General features: G+C 54.8%; 2 protein-coding genes across 2 annotated transcripts in view; one reads left to right on the forward strand and one right to left on the reverse strand.

Moving 5' to 3' along the window:
• The window catches only part of LOC102384063 (toll-like receptor 2), a 23,674-nt gene extending 21,805 nt beyond the window's left edge, over window positions 1-1,869 (reverse strand). The window contains exon 1 of the mRNA XM_025215299.1: window positions 1,704-1,869. The gene's annotated coding sequence lies outside the window, so the exon portion shown is untranslated. The remainder of the gene's footprint in view (window positions 1-1,703) is intronic.
• Window positions 366-4,178, forward strand: LOC102367977 (ras-related and estrogen-regulated growth inhibitor-like protein). Its single transcript, XM_006033511.3, has 4 exons — window positions 366-546; window positions 1,115-1,168; window positions 1,279-1,355; window positions 1,879-4,178. The coding sequence occupies exons 1-4, from the start codon at window positions 432-434 to the stop codon at window positions 2,296-2,298; spliced, it is 666 nt and encodes a 221-aa protein (XP_006033573.2). The 5' UTR covers window positions 366-431; the 3' UTR covers window positions 2,299-4,178.
• The last annotated feature ends 11,951 nt before the right edge of the window (window positions 4,179-16,129 follow it).

The raw sequence follows: 16,129 nt of genomic DNA on the forward strand, positions 1-16,129 counted from the left end.
GAGCGGGGGGGGGGGGAGTGTGTGTGTGTGTGCGCGCGCACATGTTGTGAACCTGTGTTTGCATGCATCTCTGTCTCTCTCCCCAGCCTTGGGTGAGTCTGCTTGAACAGTTGAGAATCTGCTTGCATAATAATAGCATGTGTATGTGTGTGCTTGCATGCACCAGGCTTGTGCATGTGTGTGTGTGCGGACATGTGTGCGCGCACGCCTGCCGTGCATGTGTGCGCCTCCCCGTGCCTCTGGGCACATGCCTGTTAGTGTGGGGAGCAGCGTGACCTCCCTCTGGCTGTGCCCATCACTCAAAGCCTGGCTCCACCTTCTCCTTATAAAACCGGGCTCCGGCGCTCCTGGCTCTCAAAGCTCCTGGACTGCACACACTGGACTGAGACAGCCGGCTGCACTCCCACCTCCCGCCTTCCCGCGGATTACAAATGGTCGTTCAACTCAGCAGCGGGCCGCCCCAGACCTGCAGGATGTCCGAAGGCAGCCAGCCCAAGGTGGAGGCCAACATCGTGGTGCTGGGAGCGGAGAAAGTGGGGAAATCAGGTGAGCGGGAAAATCCACCCTTCCTCCCCATCTCTCTCTCCTATCTCCGGCCCCATCGCTGCGCCGGGCCACTGAGATGTGAGGGGGCTTAGCCCTGGGGAGGTGCATGGCTGGGTGGTGGGAGGGTGTCCTGACTACCCTGGCCCCTCCAAATAGGGCTCCCCGCTCCGCCGGCTTCACCGGCTGACCCCAGCGGAGAATTTGACCCTGGCAATGACCTCGGTGAGCGGGGAGGGGGAGCAGCACATGCAGTAGCCTGCCAGCTGCCAGCTGCTGCCAGGGGTCCGGGGTGGCAAAAGGGGTCTGACATCCCCCAGCCTAATCCCTCTGAGAGCTTTTAGCCATGCACTTGTGCATGTGTGCACACATGGGTGCTTGTGTGTGTGTGTGATACTCTCTGGGGGCTGAGGATGGCTTTCACCCTTGCAGTCCAGCATGTGCGTGCGTGTCACTCTCCAAGTACCCTGCATTGCTTTCAGCTACGCGTTTGTGTGCGTGTGTTTGCGTGTGTGAGTGTGTAGCTCCCCTTGCTCTCAGCTCATCTGACACTCAGGTCTTTCTCTCCTAGCTCTGACAGTTCGATTCCTCACGCGGAGGTTCATTGGTGAATACGGTGACATCGGTGAGTAGCTTTGATTAAGAGCTAGATCCATCCATCCATCCATCCTCCCTTCCCTTCCCTTCCCTTCCCAGTCTGTGCTCTCTGACCACCCTTCTCATTCCTCCCTGCAGAGTCTATCTACACTCACAACGTGAGGGTCGGAGGCAGGGACGTCTGCTTCAGCATCTGGGACTCCGTCTGCCCCCAGGTGAGAGACCCCCACCGGCCACCTCTACCCCAAACCCTCTGGTGCTTTCCTAGGGGCACTGGGGAAGTGGGAGCTGAGCCACACAGGGCCCAATCCTGCCCTTTGTGAATCTGAACCAGCACCACTGAAGCCAGCAGGGGGCACCACGTGGGAGGGCAGGATCAGGCCGCCGCGGCAAGGCTGTTCCTAGGTCCAAAGGAGCTGGGGGAGGGCCATGCTGCATGCCCACAACAAACACAGTTGCTTGAGCTTCCAACCCACCTCATGCTGAGGATGGAAACTCAGTTCATGTAATAACTATGGTGTAAGGCATGTAGGGAGAAAGGCAACTGGGGCTCTGGGACTTACCTTATGGGTTGGACCCCTGGTCCCGCCAGCCACAAGAGCCGCCATGTGCCCACAACGATGCTGCCACTGATCTGGTGGGCATCCTGGGGTCTGGAGGGTGGGTGGTTGCCACAGCAGCCCCTCCTGCACCCACTCACCCTTGGCTTTTGCCCCCCATTTCTGTCTCTCCGTCCAGGCGTCCAAGCTCCAGGCCTGGGTGAGCGAGAAGCAGCTGCGCTGGGCCGACGGCTTCGTCCTCGTCTACAGCATCTGCGACCGCTCCAGCTTCCACCAGGCACGGCAGCAGCTCCAGCACCTCCGGCAGGTGAAGCGGCGAGGCAGCACCGAGAAGGTGCCCGTCATCCTGGTGGGCAACAAGCGGGACCTGCAGCACCAGCGGGTGGTCTCCAGTGAGGAGGGCCGGCTCCTGGCCCTCTCCACTGACACCGGCTTCTTCGAGATCTCAGCTGCCGAGACCTATCACGGCGCCCTGGTGGTCTTCCACGAGCTCCTTGACATGGTGCGGGACTCCCGGAGCACGGGCAGGAAGGGCGTGGGCCTGCGCGGCATCGTCCGAAGCATGTCGGCCGTCTTTGGGAGGAGGAGGACGGAGTGAGGGGCTCCCCTCTTGGGAGAAATGAGCTGGGAGGCCGCACTGACAGATCGGGGGACGACTTCTGTAGGGAGCCCCCCCCAAAAGACAGGACGTGGCATTTGCTACGTGGTTGCATGCACTTCTACGAGTCCTGGCAGGGGCATCAGAAGCACCAACAAAGGGAAACAGGATTCCCCTCTGCATGCCACCGACTCGGCCCTTCCAAGCAGTCCGGGATGGTTAAGAATCCACCTCCCTAAATTTACCCTCGTGGGCAGTTTCCAAGGGAGAACTATTTCCCCCCTATCCTAAAAACGGATGCTGTTCAAGGGCCCTGGCGCTCCACCCCAGAGGTGGCTGCATGTCAGGGAACTAGAGGGCTTGGTGGGGGATGACTGCATCTTGCAGCTGGGTGCTCTCTCCGGACACCTGTGCCCTGTGGGACTGCGGGCACCTGTGCAAAGTGGACACATGGGAGGAGCCCTGATCCTGAACTGAAGCCAAAAGCTTGGCAAGAACCAAAAGCTCAATGTTTACAGCCTTTGGAGGCACCCATGTTTGGACGCCCTAAAGCCCTGGGTGCTAGAGAAATGAGTAGCAATGTTGGGCAGTAAATCACGGGGTGTGCTGGGCACGTCGGGCCAGCACAACCCAGTTAAGGGCATTTTATTTTCCTTCTGTGTTTCTAAGTTTCTTTTCCTTCTGAAAGGCACGAGGCCGGTTTTTGACCTCTCGTAGCCTGGGATCAACTCATGAAATCGCGGTCTTGGATCTAGCGAAGCCAAAATCTGAATCCAACCCCATTAGTCCCATGGAGCAGCCAGTCAGCTACAAAGAGCATGAATCCAGAGTCACTTCAGATAGGAGTGACCCTGCCTTTCCAGCCTTGTAATCGAGAGCTGGCTCCAGCCCCTTTACTGTGCCTTGGAAGCGATGGCAGTCGCATTTTCCCTGCGTGCAGCAAAGCCAAGGGACCGCAGCAAGGATCAGGACCCCTAGCTACGGCTCCCACCTCCGCCACTCACTCACTAGGTGGCCTTCGCATGTTGCTTTCCCCTCCTCGTTCCTCAGTTTCCCTATCTGGGAAGCAGAAACCAGAACACCTACCTCACAGCCTGGGGCTTGGAAGGTTCAATTAGTTGCCAAGTGCTTGAAAGGTGTCCCACAGCGACAAAGCACTATTCATTTCTCAGTAAGAACCAAAAAGCACTCCTTAGACTATTAAAAACACTGAGTGGGCTGCCTCTGTTTCATGATTTAAGCCTGGAACATTTTGAACCCCATCTGACCCAGGGTGGGCAGAAGGATTTATTGTCTCCAGCAGCTGGCACATACATTCTCCCAAATTAAAATGTGAACTGCTGTCCCTTTGTGAGTATGTGAGATATATAATTTATTGAGAATTTTCTTTATCAGAGTGAATGCTGTTTACATCCAGAAGTTCTTCTTTTTTTTGGTGAAAATATTCAACTTGCACATTATAAACTGTAAATGATTGTGGGGAGGGGGAGGGGAAAAGTGCTATTTTTTGGATGAGCAATAAACGTTTGTATGGTACAAAAGGGACTAATGTGGTGATGTCTTGGTGTTTTCACTCTAGAAAGCTTTGCCCTCCTAGGGGACTGGGATTAGGATTGGGGCATTTGGATTAGGCTCCTAGTTGTGCCCCTTTTGATTTTAGCCAAGTGATTTAGGGTGAGACTGGGGGAGTTCAGAGCTGGATTTCCAGCTGATCAGAACATAGGACAGAAGGACCAAGCGAATGAGCCCCTTCATTTTGCCCATACAAAACCAGCAGGATAGACCATGAATCAAGTCACAGGCATGGGCAATATGAATGCAGAAAGCAATACAGTGATGACCAGCAGCTCTCTCCAGTGGTTATAGCAGGAAGCAGGAGTAATAAGCCATTCAGCCCTGGCCCACTCTCAGCAGACCTGGCAAGGAGGTTTTCCTTGTACTAGAGCAAAGGGACTCCTGGAAAGGAGTAGTTTATGGCCCTTGAGAACAGATGAATAGACGTCATGGCGCTTATAGCAAGGACCTGGGAGTCAGGACTCCTGGGTCCTACCCCTCAGTCAATGCACTGAAGTGGCTGCAATTGGGTTTTTTTGTCCCTGTCCTGGGGGGAAAGCAAGTACCTCTGAGTGATTCAGGTCCCAGATGCCCGACCAGGCGGTGTGACGGGATTAGATCACAGTTCTCCCTGAGCCAAAGTGCTTGAATCTGTTCTGCTCTCCACCGAGAGGAAGATGCTGTGACTGGGGCCAGACAGCGGCGGGATGCTGGCGATGCTATTTCTGAAACAAAGCAGGCTGGGGCCTGGTATCGACACCTACATGGCTTGGCGGGCTTATAGCGCTGCTAATGCCCCAGCTGCTCCCTTGGCAGCGTGACCTGGTGCCTGGGCAGAACAGAGGCAGGGGGAGACACCCAGCTCTGAGGCCCAGGGAAGCAGAACATCCCCCTTTCTTGGGCCAGGCCCAGCCCTAGCTGTCCTCGGTGTTCCCATCTGCAAACTGGACCTAGATCTTCCATACTGGCCTTAAGATATGCTCTTTTACTGAAGGCAAGGGCCATAGCTAACCCTCTGCTTGCCAGTGTACAGGGACCAAGAGCCACAGGCAGTAGAGGTCTCTTTATTCATAGAATCATAGAAAATGAGGGTGGGAAGGGACCTCAGGAGGTCACATCTAGCCTGACCCCCTGCTCAAAGCAGGACCAACCCCAACTACATCATCCCGGCCAAGGCTTTTTTGAGCCAGGATGGAGGTTCTACCACCTTTCTATTGATTCAACGTGCTAAAGCAACCGCCTGGGATTGGGATCAGGGCTGGCAGCCCACCCCATAGCCCTCAGACCCTATGACATGGTGGGAACCAGAGGGCTGGGGGCCTTCTTTGTTAATGTAATCTCAGGAACCTGGTAGCCTCCAGGCTACACAGATGCTGTCACTTCCCCTGTTTCCTGTGACACCTCGGCGCACGGCCCAGCTCCCGGCCCTTCCAGGATGTTACATGAGCGCTCTGTAGTGGGAGAGGGCATTTAGAAGAGCTCAGCATCTGGCCCAGTCTCCCAACCCAAGAAAGGCAGAAACCACAGCACTCTCTTTCTTTCTCTGTCTCTGTGGCAGAAGGCCACCTCTGTTTCTCCCCAAAAACTCTGCTCTGTGACAATTTGGTTAGGATGGGCCCAGCAGAGGATACACACCTTACCCTATCTCTTTAGGAAACCTGAGCTGGATACATTCCTGAGGGAGGGGGGAAACCTGCTCCCTCTGCCTACGTGACTGGCCTCACACACCTGGGTGAGGGGCTTGGGCTCCCTGGGGGAGCTAGGACCTGCCAGTCTGCCCAGCAACTAGTGATGCATTTGAAATTGGTTGGCTGACAGCCAACAGGTGCTGGCCTCCATTGGACCAGGTAAAGGAGGTCACAAGGGCTATATACGTTAAGGACTGCCCAGGAGGAAGGGGGCAACAGCCATGAGGGAGACTCAGAGACAGAGAAGAGCTGTACCATCTGAAACTTGCTCTCTCTCTCAAAACTCATGATCAAGGAACTGCCTGCCTCCAGAGGGGATCTCCACCTGCCTGTGGATGATACTTGTGAGTAAGCTACCTGAGATCCAACTAGATATATAGCTTGCAGTAACTCAGATGCGTTATCAAAGGTTACTCAGCCACGGGAGTTTGCTCTATGGGATTTCTGATCGTGCTCTACCCTGTACCCTATTCTAACCCTACCCTCTGTAACTAAATAAAGTTCTCCTTTGTACCTAGTGTGGGAGACTTATTGGGAGTGGGTCTAGATTATGCCTTGGGGTCCCCTTGGTTCGACTGACTAAGGGAGACCACTACTTGTGCTTCTGACTGAGGGGAACATCCTAACTTCTTGAAGTGAATCAGGTACCCTTGAGGGCTACTAGGCCTGTGTTTCCCAGGGTGCGCAGAGCCAGAATCAGTCCATAGCCCTGGGTGGTGGCAGTGGACCCCCCAGGCTAGTGGGTATGCTCCAGGAAGGGGGTCGGCCAGATGTGAGGCACCCCCAGGGAGGCGCTCAGAGCCTGGAAGGTGGTCGGGCGCAGTGAGGTGTGTGGCTCAATGCAGAAGCGCCCCCTACTGGCCTGCCACAGTCTCAAGGAGACTCAGCAGAGAGGAACTGGCTGTGAAACAAGCAGCCAGCAAGAAAGGATGGGAGTTAAAAGACAGCTTGGACTGAACCAGAAGTTCAGGCTCCCAATCACCAATTCTCCTCCCCGCAAAACTGCTGATCCCCAAAGGATCACAAGATCCAAGTGGGAGAATCTGGACTTGAACAGGGATCTGGATGGATGGCCAAGCTGCGCTGCTGACTTACTCCACCAGCCAGAGCAGGTGGATCTCATGAATTGCACTCAGTGAAAGTGCATTGAGAGTCAAGGAAGAGCAGAGGTCCGAGCCAGCCTGCTTGGGATGGCAGATATAGGTGGGAGCCATGGTGTCCACTAAGGGCTCAGTGAAGGATGCAATTAGGGCCCAACTGGGACAGGCACAAGTTCCTGGGCACCCACAATTTCACCCCACAGATGCCCCCAACCCACTGGGGTATGTAGTGGAGCACAGTGCAGGTAACCCAGACTTTGTAATTACCTGCCAGACACCAGGGCTTGGTTTTCTTTCCAGAGCCCAGTCTGCTGATCCTAGTGCCCATCCCCGAGAGGCTGCTGGATCAGAAGGCCAGCATCCGACGCTCCAAGACTGGGAGCAGGGGTCAGGCTCTGAACCCACCTGCCTCCCAGGACTCAAAAGCTGGGCCCTAATTTGGCAGCTGGTTCTTATCTCCCAGAGGGGCTGCACCAAAACCGTGGCACTGAACTTCCAGATTTGGATTCAAACTGTAGCTGGATCCCCCTTGTTTGAGGGGCTGGGGTCTCTCCACCCCGCTGTTACCCCTGGCAAGACCTTGTCTCATAGCCAGACTGGGAAGGGTCCAGCCACATGCTCTCAGGGAGGCAAGCAGGAGGCTATTCAGAGAAGTGGGGCACCTAGGATTGCATTCGATGTCAGCAGGGATCTGGAAACCAGCCTCTCGAGACGGGTCTGGGAAAGGCTCTGGGCCAACTGACTCGCTGGAAAGTCTATGTGCAGAGCTGACACCTGGCCCCGTCTTCGGAGCTGCGTAGGGAGGTAAATTGGCTCGTAAAACCTGAGCTGCTAGAGCAACACAGCGTGAGGAGAAGTTAAAGAGAAGGGCTCCCCCAGGGCTGGCAGTGCCACCTTGACCTTGCTAACTGATAGGTGCAGACAGGACCAGAGTCTTTTTTTGCCCCACTGGTGTAAAGGCAGGAGCGCAAGCTGACTCCCTCACATCACCCAGTAGCAAGGGAGATGGACACATGCGAGTGAGTCTGGGGACGGGTCCAGGTCTGATTCTTATCTCAGGCGGGTGAAAGTTTGGTGCTCTTGAGTCTCAAGGTGAAACTGAGAGTGGCCAAAAAAGGGTAAAATATTCTGCAAATCTACATCTTGCACTGTGCACCTGCTCTGGATGCCCAGGCTGCAGCCCCAGGGAAGGGAACAGAAGGGAGAGAGCTGAGACGCTGAGCCTGGGGAAATGAGGACCCCCAGCTGCTTGAGATGGGGGGACACGCCCAGGGGCAGCACAAAACCCCACTAATTCCTCATCTATTAAACAAGAGGTGCTGGATTAGGAGAGCGGTGCGCTGCCCCTGACTCTGAAAGCAAAGCATGTCCCACGGGTTGAAGCCAGAGGAGTGCAGAATTAGGATCTTGGGGTTTTATTTCCAGCTCAGCCATTCCCTTGCTGTAGCACCTCAGATGAGTCCTCCAACCTCTCTGGGCCTCAGTTTCCCCACCTGGAAAGTGGGGCTAACAGAACTCACTTATGTCTCTTGTGGGGCATGGAGAGTCTCAGACATGTGACGAGATGGAAAAGTCCCATGTGCTGTCCTTCTGTGCCCGGGGGTGCTGTGCCAGTCCATGGCCACTGCTTGGACGGGCTAACGCAGCCCAGGCTCCAGCAGGTGTGGCCAGGATACAGCATTTTACATAACGCTCGTGCAGGGCAGGAAATAATGGAAGAGGAACAGAAACCTAATTTCTTGGTGACAACCATCCAAGCCAATTAACAGGTGCCTTACATCGCAGTGGGGGTCAGTCCAGGGCTTAAGTGTTCAGTGGGTTTTAATTAAAGAAACTGTTCCTAAGGGTACAGATAAATGAACCAGCTACAGGAGCTGAAAGTGGGGGCTGGGGGCTTACAGTAACTGCCTGTGTGCCCGCTGCTGTACATCAGGCCTCGATGAAAGGAGGCTATGTATCCCAGGATAAGAGCGCACACACAGGTAGTTAACTCCATGTTAAAGTTCCTCCTCCCTTTTACTCGCACAGCTTCTCCTTCCACTTTGTTCTGCTTGCTGGAGCAAGCAAGGAATAAACTGAGGAGGTGTTTTCTAGCCGTGATGGGGAAAGGGGAGGCGACAGCTATTTTCAGCATGGCACCGATGAGTTTATGAGGGAGGGCTGGCGGTGGCTGTCTGATGGCGAGGACTGGAACCAGTGGCAGAGGATGCTCCCACGTGTCTGTTCAGGGCTCTCCAGCGTGGCTCCCTGGCAAATCCGAATCTGGCATCAACTGCACTGGTGGTTTCGGCAGGAAACGCTGGAGACACCCAGGCTTGGCTCTGGTAACGCTGATCATGTCACCCACAATGATCACATGGCAGCGATGCCACAAAACAAAGACTGGTGGAGACTGCTATGGGGTTTCATGACCCCGTGGGATGAGGGGAATCCATTTCTGACTGGGCTGGTGGTCGTGGTGGGGCAGAAGCCTGTACAGCCCTTATTTCTGCTTATTTCTCTTCCTCCAAGGTGGAAGGGTCCTGGCTCCTGGGCTGACCTGGATCTGTGGTGGCTGAGAGGCTTTCCCAGCCTGGCGCGAACCAGTCCCCAGTCCCTCTCCTCCCAGCTCAGGTGCTTTGCTCCACACTCTCCCCTTCTTCCTCGCTTGAGGCTGTATGTTCCTGGTGGCTCACAGCATCCGAGCTGGACTGGGTCCTCTCAGGCAGTCCGACAGGCTGGGCGTCCTGGGGAGTCCTGGCTGGGGGCTGCACGTTGGAGCTGCCCTTCTTTGCCAGAGCAGCCAAGGCACGACGGAGCCGGCTTCTCAGCTAAAAAAGAGACAAGAAGATGGACCTGGAGGAGGCAGGGGTCATGGGCAAGGAAACGCTCCCTCTTCACAGCCGCCTCCGAAGCCCTGACGTGCTTTTATTTCTGCCTCACGCCACCCGTTAGAGGCTCTTATGTAAGAAGCAGGTGGCACAGGGGTCAGTCTGGCACTTGCTCATTCATGATGCAATTATCAAACGAGCGGAAGAGAGCAACGCATCCCACCAGATGCCGCCTTGCAGCCACCGGCTACCAAGGGGCATTTGGGGGCAAGGAGACTTGGGCACAGGATGCCACGAGCTCCTGGCTGAATGTAACCTGAGACAGAACTGGGCGCTCACACGCTCTGATGCCCCGGGGGCATTGCACCTCCCTTGTGGGGACCACAAGGGATTTAGGATGCTCAAGGGGGAGAACTGAATAAGCACATGGAAAGAGTCTGCAAAGGACCAAGAGTCTGGGCTGAGGACTGGCACTGCCACCACCTAACCCACGCTGCATCATTTACCGTGAGCCACGTGAGTGGCTCTGTTGGAAAAGAAAGGTTATCAGGCCTCGATCTCGCAAGATATGGGTCACCCTCACCCACCCGGATAAACCCCAGCTCATGTCCTGCAGCTCCCCAGACTGACATCCCCAGGGACCGAACCCAACGGGGCCAAGGGCACTCAGTGCTAGAGCAGGCAAAAAAACAAATCCTTCTCATGGGCCACTCTAAAATTGTGCTTTGCCCCGATTCAGACTGAAAACCCAAAACATTTTCAGAGAGCAAATTCTCCCCAAATACTTTGTTCCAACCATATTGTTTTTACTTTCATCACAGGATCACAGAAAATGAGGGTTGGAAGGGAATTCAGGGGGTCACATCTAGTCCAACCCCCTGCTCAAAGCAGGACCAGCCCCAGCTACATCATCCCAGTCAAGGCTTTGTCGAGCCAGGTCTTAAAAACCTCCAAGGATGGAGCCTCCATCACCTCTCTGGGGAACCTGTTCCAGTGCTTCACTGCCCTCCTTGAGAAAATTCTTCCTAACACCTAACCTCAACTCCCCTTGCTGCAGCTTGAGCCCTTTGCTCCTTGTTCTGTCATCTGCCACCACCGAGATCAGTCCAGCTCCATCCTCTTTGCAACCCCCCTGCAGGGTGTTGAAGGCTACTATTAAATCCCCCTCAGTTGTCTCTTTTCCAGACTAAATCAGCCAAATTCCCTCATCCTCTCCTCACAAGTCATGTCCCCCAGCCCCCAACCATTTTCATTGCCTTCCACTGGACTCTCTCCAATTTGTACACATCCTTTCTGTTGTGGGGGGCCCAAAACTGGACACAGGACTCCAGATGTGGCCTCATCAGGGCTGAATAGAGGTGAACAATCACTTCCCTTGACCTGCTGGCAACACACCTACCAACTCAGCCCAGGATGCTATTAGCCTTATTGGCAACAAGGGCACACTGCTAGATCATATGGGGGTTGTCTACTGTGACCCCCAAGTCCTTGTCTGCGGGTTGCATCCTACAACCCACATTCAGCATCCTGACATGGTACACACTACATGATAATATACTAGCAAGTGTTAAACTTCATAGTTATTTACATGGCTTTGTAGAGAAGCCAGGATCTGAGCCTGCAAGCGGTAGTAAAAAAAATGAAATGGGAACAAAACACTGCAACAATTTCCCCTGAATTCTTTTCCCCCCAAATGGGTACTATTGTTTCAATTTTTTCCAATCAGGTTGGGTTTTTTTTTAATTTCCCCCTAATGTAAGAACTGTTTTGCAGGGAAATTTTTGACCAGTTCTAATTCAGCACCAAGCAAAATGGTGTCCCCTGAACATGGCTTGTAAAGACAGAGTACGCTGCAGTATTATTTGAAGATGATGTTCTTCCATCACATTGTCAGCTCCTCATTGCATTTAGACCCAAGTCATCATGGCATAGGTCCCTGTAAATTGCATTAGAGGAACTAGCTGGAGGGCTTGAATCCATCCTGATGATCAGGGCATTTGAGGTGCTCTGTTCCCATCAGGCCAAAGGAACAGTACAACTAGGGCCAGCTGGAAAATGACTGTTTCACGTGAGTCATTGAGAGCCAACGTGAGCATAGTTCCACCATAGAAAAAAGAGCTTTTTTTCCCAACTTTCTCAGGAAACCCCCCCCAAAATTCTGCCTTTCCCCAGAACATTTAGCCTGGTGGGTGGTCAGGGCACTCACTCGAATGCAAGACACCCAGGTGGGAATCGGGACCTGAAACCGTCTCCAACACCCCAGCCAGGTGTCCAAAGCTACTGGTCACTCAGAAGACACTAAGGATACCCCAAACCTAAGAAACCCAATAAACAATTCATCTAACCAATTCATTTTCACAAGACAGGCTAGGTTCAACAAGCAGGCATTGGCTGAGGGAGGCTAAGCCCTGGGAGAGATCACCTGCTGTGTAATCTCCACCGCCGCAGGTTTTGCAAGAGCATGTTGGCTGGGCCCGCTCAGACAGGGCTGGGCCCGCTGGGGGCAGGCGGCTGGATGAGATGGACTTTCACTTCCAGCAAAGCAACCTGCTCGCTCTCAGCCATGGAGCTCCACTGATGACAGATCGCAGGGAGCTGCTGGAGCAGCGTCCCTCCTCTGGCTGTTGCACACCCCACGGGCCTCTCTCATGAGCTCACTGTCCTCCCAAGAGGTATTTCGGCTGGGGGGGAAGCACCCAGCTGTCCAGAGAAGCCGGCTGACGTGAGCGTCTGGTATGCAGTAGTGACCTTCAGCCATCAGCTTCATGCAACCGGCTGGCATGGAGGCCATGCTATCAGACACTTGCTGGTCCCCTGCCAGGCCAATCCATTGTGGGGAGCAAAGAGACGGGGCCAGACTATTATTGAATGCAGAACTGGCAAAGGTAATGGGAGAACTGAGGCCAGATCCTGCTCAGAGTGAGGGCAAGATGAGGCCCTCGGTGCCACCAGCATGACTCTGGAGTCACACCTGCACCACTAGTAGGATGACGGGATGAATCTAATCTTCCTCCAAGGATGCGAATGTCAAAGAGTCCCACTGAAGTCCCAGGTTGCTGGTCTCAGGCCTCCTGGGATCAGCAGGTCCACTCCAGATTTACACCGGTGTAAGTTGGGTCAGAATCTGGCCTGTGGCCAAAGCATGTCTTCAGCCTCTCTGTGTCATCAATTCCCCCCTGTGCCCAGTGCCTGGCCTCCCACAGACATAGGAGCATCTATGCTCCTTAAACCCAATGGAGCACCAAACCTGTCCTAGAAGCATAGACAAGACGGGCTGGAAGGACCCTCCGGAGGTCCCATCTAGACTGACCCCCTGCCTGAAGCAGGATCATCCCCATCCCAACCATCCCAGACACATCCTTGTCTAACCTGCTCCTAAAACTACACATTCAACCCAGTCATACAATGACAAGGCCCACTGCTCCAAGACACCAAAAAGCACCTGAACCTGTCTCAGGTAAAGCCAGGGGACAAAGGCTGGCAGTATCCAGCTGCTGCAAGGGGGGCTCCAGAAGTCCAAGGCAAAGACCTGTGCCACCCAATGCAGAGCAAAGCAACCCCCACCCTAGTCTGGACCAATCTACCCATGGGGTAAAATTTCTTCCTGACCCCAATGCAGTGATTGGGCTGACCCTGAGTGAAGGGGAAAGACTTCCTAGCTGGGAGCCTCCAGGTTTTAGCTCTGCTGTGGAGGTGAACACAATTTTCTCCATCAGCGAGCTTAGCCTAAGGGGCAAGTGGAGGAGAAATCCAGTGATGCCACTGCAGCCCTAGTGCATTGAGTCCAGAGTGATCAGTAAGGCAGCAGCCCCATATCCCAGCACTTCAAAGACAGGCGGCAATGCCAGCTCTCACGTAGGAGTTAAGACGCACGCAGAAACAGCCAGTCCAAGCAGATCAGAGGTGAGGTTTGAACATACAGGCTAGACACACGCCTGGCAGGGATGGTTTAGCTTCACCTGATCCTGCCTCTGAGCAGGGGTGGGTGGATGGCCCCTCCAGTGCCAGGATCCAGCCTCTGCCCATGACCAGCAATTCGTGCAAAGATGCAGAAGCCTTCCCCAAACCTCATACCCTGCCAGAAGGAAACACTAAGATAGCCCATGCTTGCATAGCAGCAGTCTTCCTGGGGTCCCTGCCCCAGGGCACTGGATGCTGCACATCAGAAAGCCGCTCCCTGCCCTGATGGGCTTACAGCCTCAACCAACAAGGCAAATGGAGGGAGAAGCATCATCCCTGGGCTAAAGATGAGGACAGCAAACCAAGGGCCATGGCTGAGGCCACCCCAGGCTTGAAGTCAGGTCTCCTGCATCCTAGGCTCTGTGTTTTCACCACCTGGCTTCCCTGATGCCCTGCCTCTCTGGGTGACAGGGTCCCTTTAAAATCCCACCATAGCCTGATCTCAGCTGTGCGAGGGGCTTTGCTTAAATTGGCAATGGGAGGCCAGGGAGCGGTGGCCAGGGATAGCAGCTGACCTCATCCAGCCAGGGGGGAGGGAGACAGGGACAAAAGGGATTAGGGGCTCTTTGGCTGCTACTCCGGGGCTGAGGGAGAAACCAGGACTGAACGTCCTGTGCCGGCAGGACCCCCAGCCCAAGTGCTAATTAAGTGGCGGGGAAATGAGGGGCACTGGGCCCCTTCCTGCTTCATTAGCACCGCACATGCTGGGCCTCCCTCAGACCTCATTAGTGCACTGCGGCTCCGTCCTGTCCCCTCTGCAGATCCGTGCCCTGTTCTCTCCCGTCTCCCCTCCTGCTTCTCCTTTGCTACATGCAGCACCTGTCCCTGCAGCCAGAGCCACGACAGCTGCAAGGCTGCGCCCATGGGACTTAACACACACAGGGTGGAAGTGCCCCCTCCAGGCGCTCTCTGCTGGGATCCCTATGATCCTAGTGCTGACAAGGCCCAAGCACGGGGCAGCCAGCTACAGGTGCCAGGGGCTGTACATGAGGATGCAGGACAGGTCACCGGGGCTCGTGGCTGTACAACATGGGAAGCTGGCACAGCATGGAGGAACCAATGCAAGCAGATGCAGCCCAGCCTGCCAATACCCCCTATACGTTCCCTGACAAAACCGGACCTTAGCCAGTCGTGCAGGGCTAATTTCAGCATCCTTGCACAGGCCTATTTGCTGGGAACCAGCCTCAGTTCGAAACCCCACTTGAGACCACGTCCACTGTCAAGGACCTGTGCCAGGCAGTGGAGCCACAGCCACAGGGCACTGGGGCTTTTCCAGCTGTGCCAGGTCCCCTGAGCACAGGGTGCAGGCACAGCCCCAGCTCCAGGCACGTTAGGATCTGGATCAGGCCCTAGGCTCCACCGCCCGGGCCCATCTCTGCTCATCAGCGACAGAAGGAAGCGTCATTATCCCCGGTAATTGATGCAGTCGCTTCGCCCCTCCGAGAAATGCTCATTAGCGGTTTCCAGGAACAGAGACACCGACTGGGACACGGCCACCTGATGAAGGGCCACGTTCCTCCTTAGACTCTGCTCTCTCCATCGAAGCCATGGCTCAGAGCCCACTTTGTGCCTGACCCGCCTCCCCACACCAAGCCACTGCCACGCCAGCACCCAGCCCTGGTGCTGCCGCCATCCGTCTGCCCAAGGTCCTTGCACTGGGCCTGAGAGCAAGTGGGGAGTCTGGGGACAGGAAAACACAGCTGATTCCACCCTGCCTGTCCATCCTCTTGCCCATCCATCCTATCTCATGTTGGAGGTGGTCTAATCTACCACGGTAAATCAAAATCTACCACGATAAAAAGACATCAACGTGTATTTCCAGATGCGACTAATCTAGCGGGGTGGTGATGTTTGGCGCCGTTTCGTGATGTGCATCTAAACAACGCATAACGTATAGGGGGTGTTTGCAGGCTGGGCTGCATCTGCTTGCATTGGTTCCTCCACACAAGCCCCACCAGCCCTGTCTCCACACAAGCCCCACTGGCCATCCTGTCTCCCAAAGGAAAGGGGACATTGCAACCCTCACAAGACACACGGTTCCTCCGGAGGATTGTACCAGGAGAGAAGCGGTTCTGAGTCACTGGTTTATTCATTTCACTTGTTAAAAGGCTCTGGAGGTGGCTTGATGATTTGACTCACACTCGGGGGACACCTTTGGTCACTGGGAAAACATACTCACCCCTGGAGCTCTCAGCTCTGCCTTTTCCCCTGACCACAAGTGCCCATACAGGGCCGGTTAACGCAGTGTAACAACATCCCCTTTATGCTCTCCAGCCCCTCAGCTAATTTGGATGAACGTCCCTGAGCACTAGGCCAGATTGCAAACTCCAGCAAGCCTAGATCAGCTCTCGTTCACCTGCTCCATGCCCAGCCTCAGAGAGTGACCAACCCTGGAGCATTAGCTGGAATAAGATGACTTGCAGGGACAGCACAGTCTGCCTGCAAGATGAGCTCCTTCCCAATCCTCATTACTGGCTTGTCTTACACCTTGAAGTGTGAGGTTGTTTTAGAAGATGCCTGACACTCCACCAAGGCTTATTTAGCAAGCAGTGGTCCTCAGTCATCTCCACAGCACCCAGACACCTCCTTGCTGCTCACACTTTCCTCTAGGGAAGGAGAAGACCCCCAGTTTCTTAGCTGGGGAAACTGAGGCAGGGCATTCTGCCCAAAGCCACCCAGGCAGTTTGGGGTGGAGGGTAGGCAGATGCTGACAGCTGGG

This window comes from Alligator sinensis, unplaced genomic scaffold (genome assembly GCF_000455745.1).
Source record: "Alligator sinensis unplaced genomic scaffold, ASM45574v1 scaffold735_1, whole genome shotgun sequence".
NCBI lineage: Eukaryota > Metazoa > Chordata > Crocodylia > Alligatoridae > Alligator > Alligator sinensis.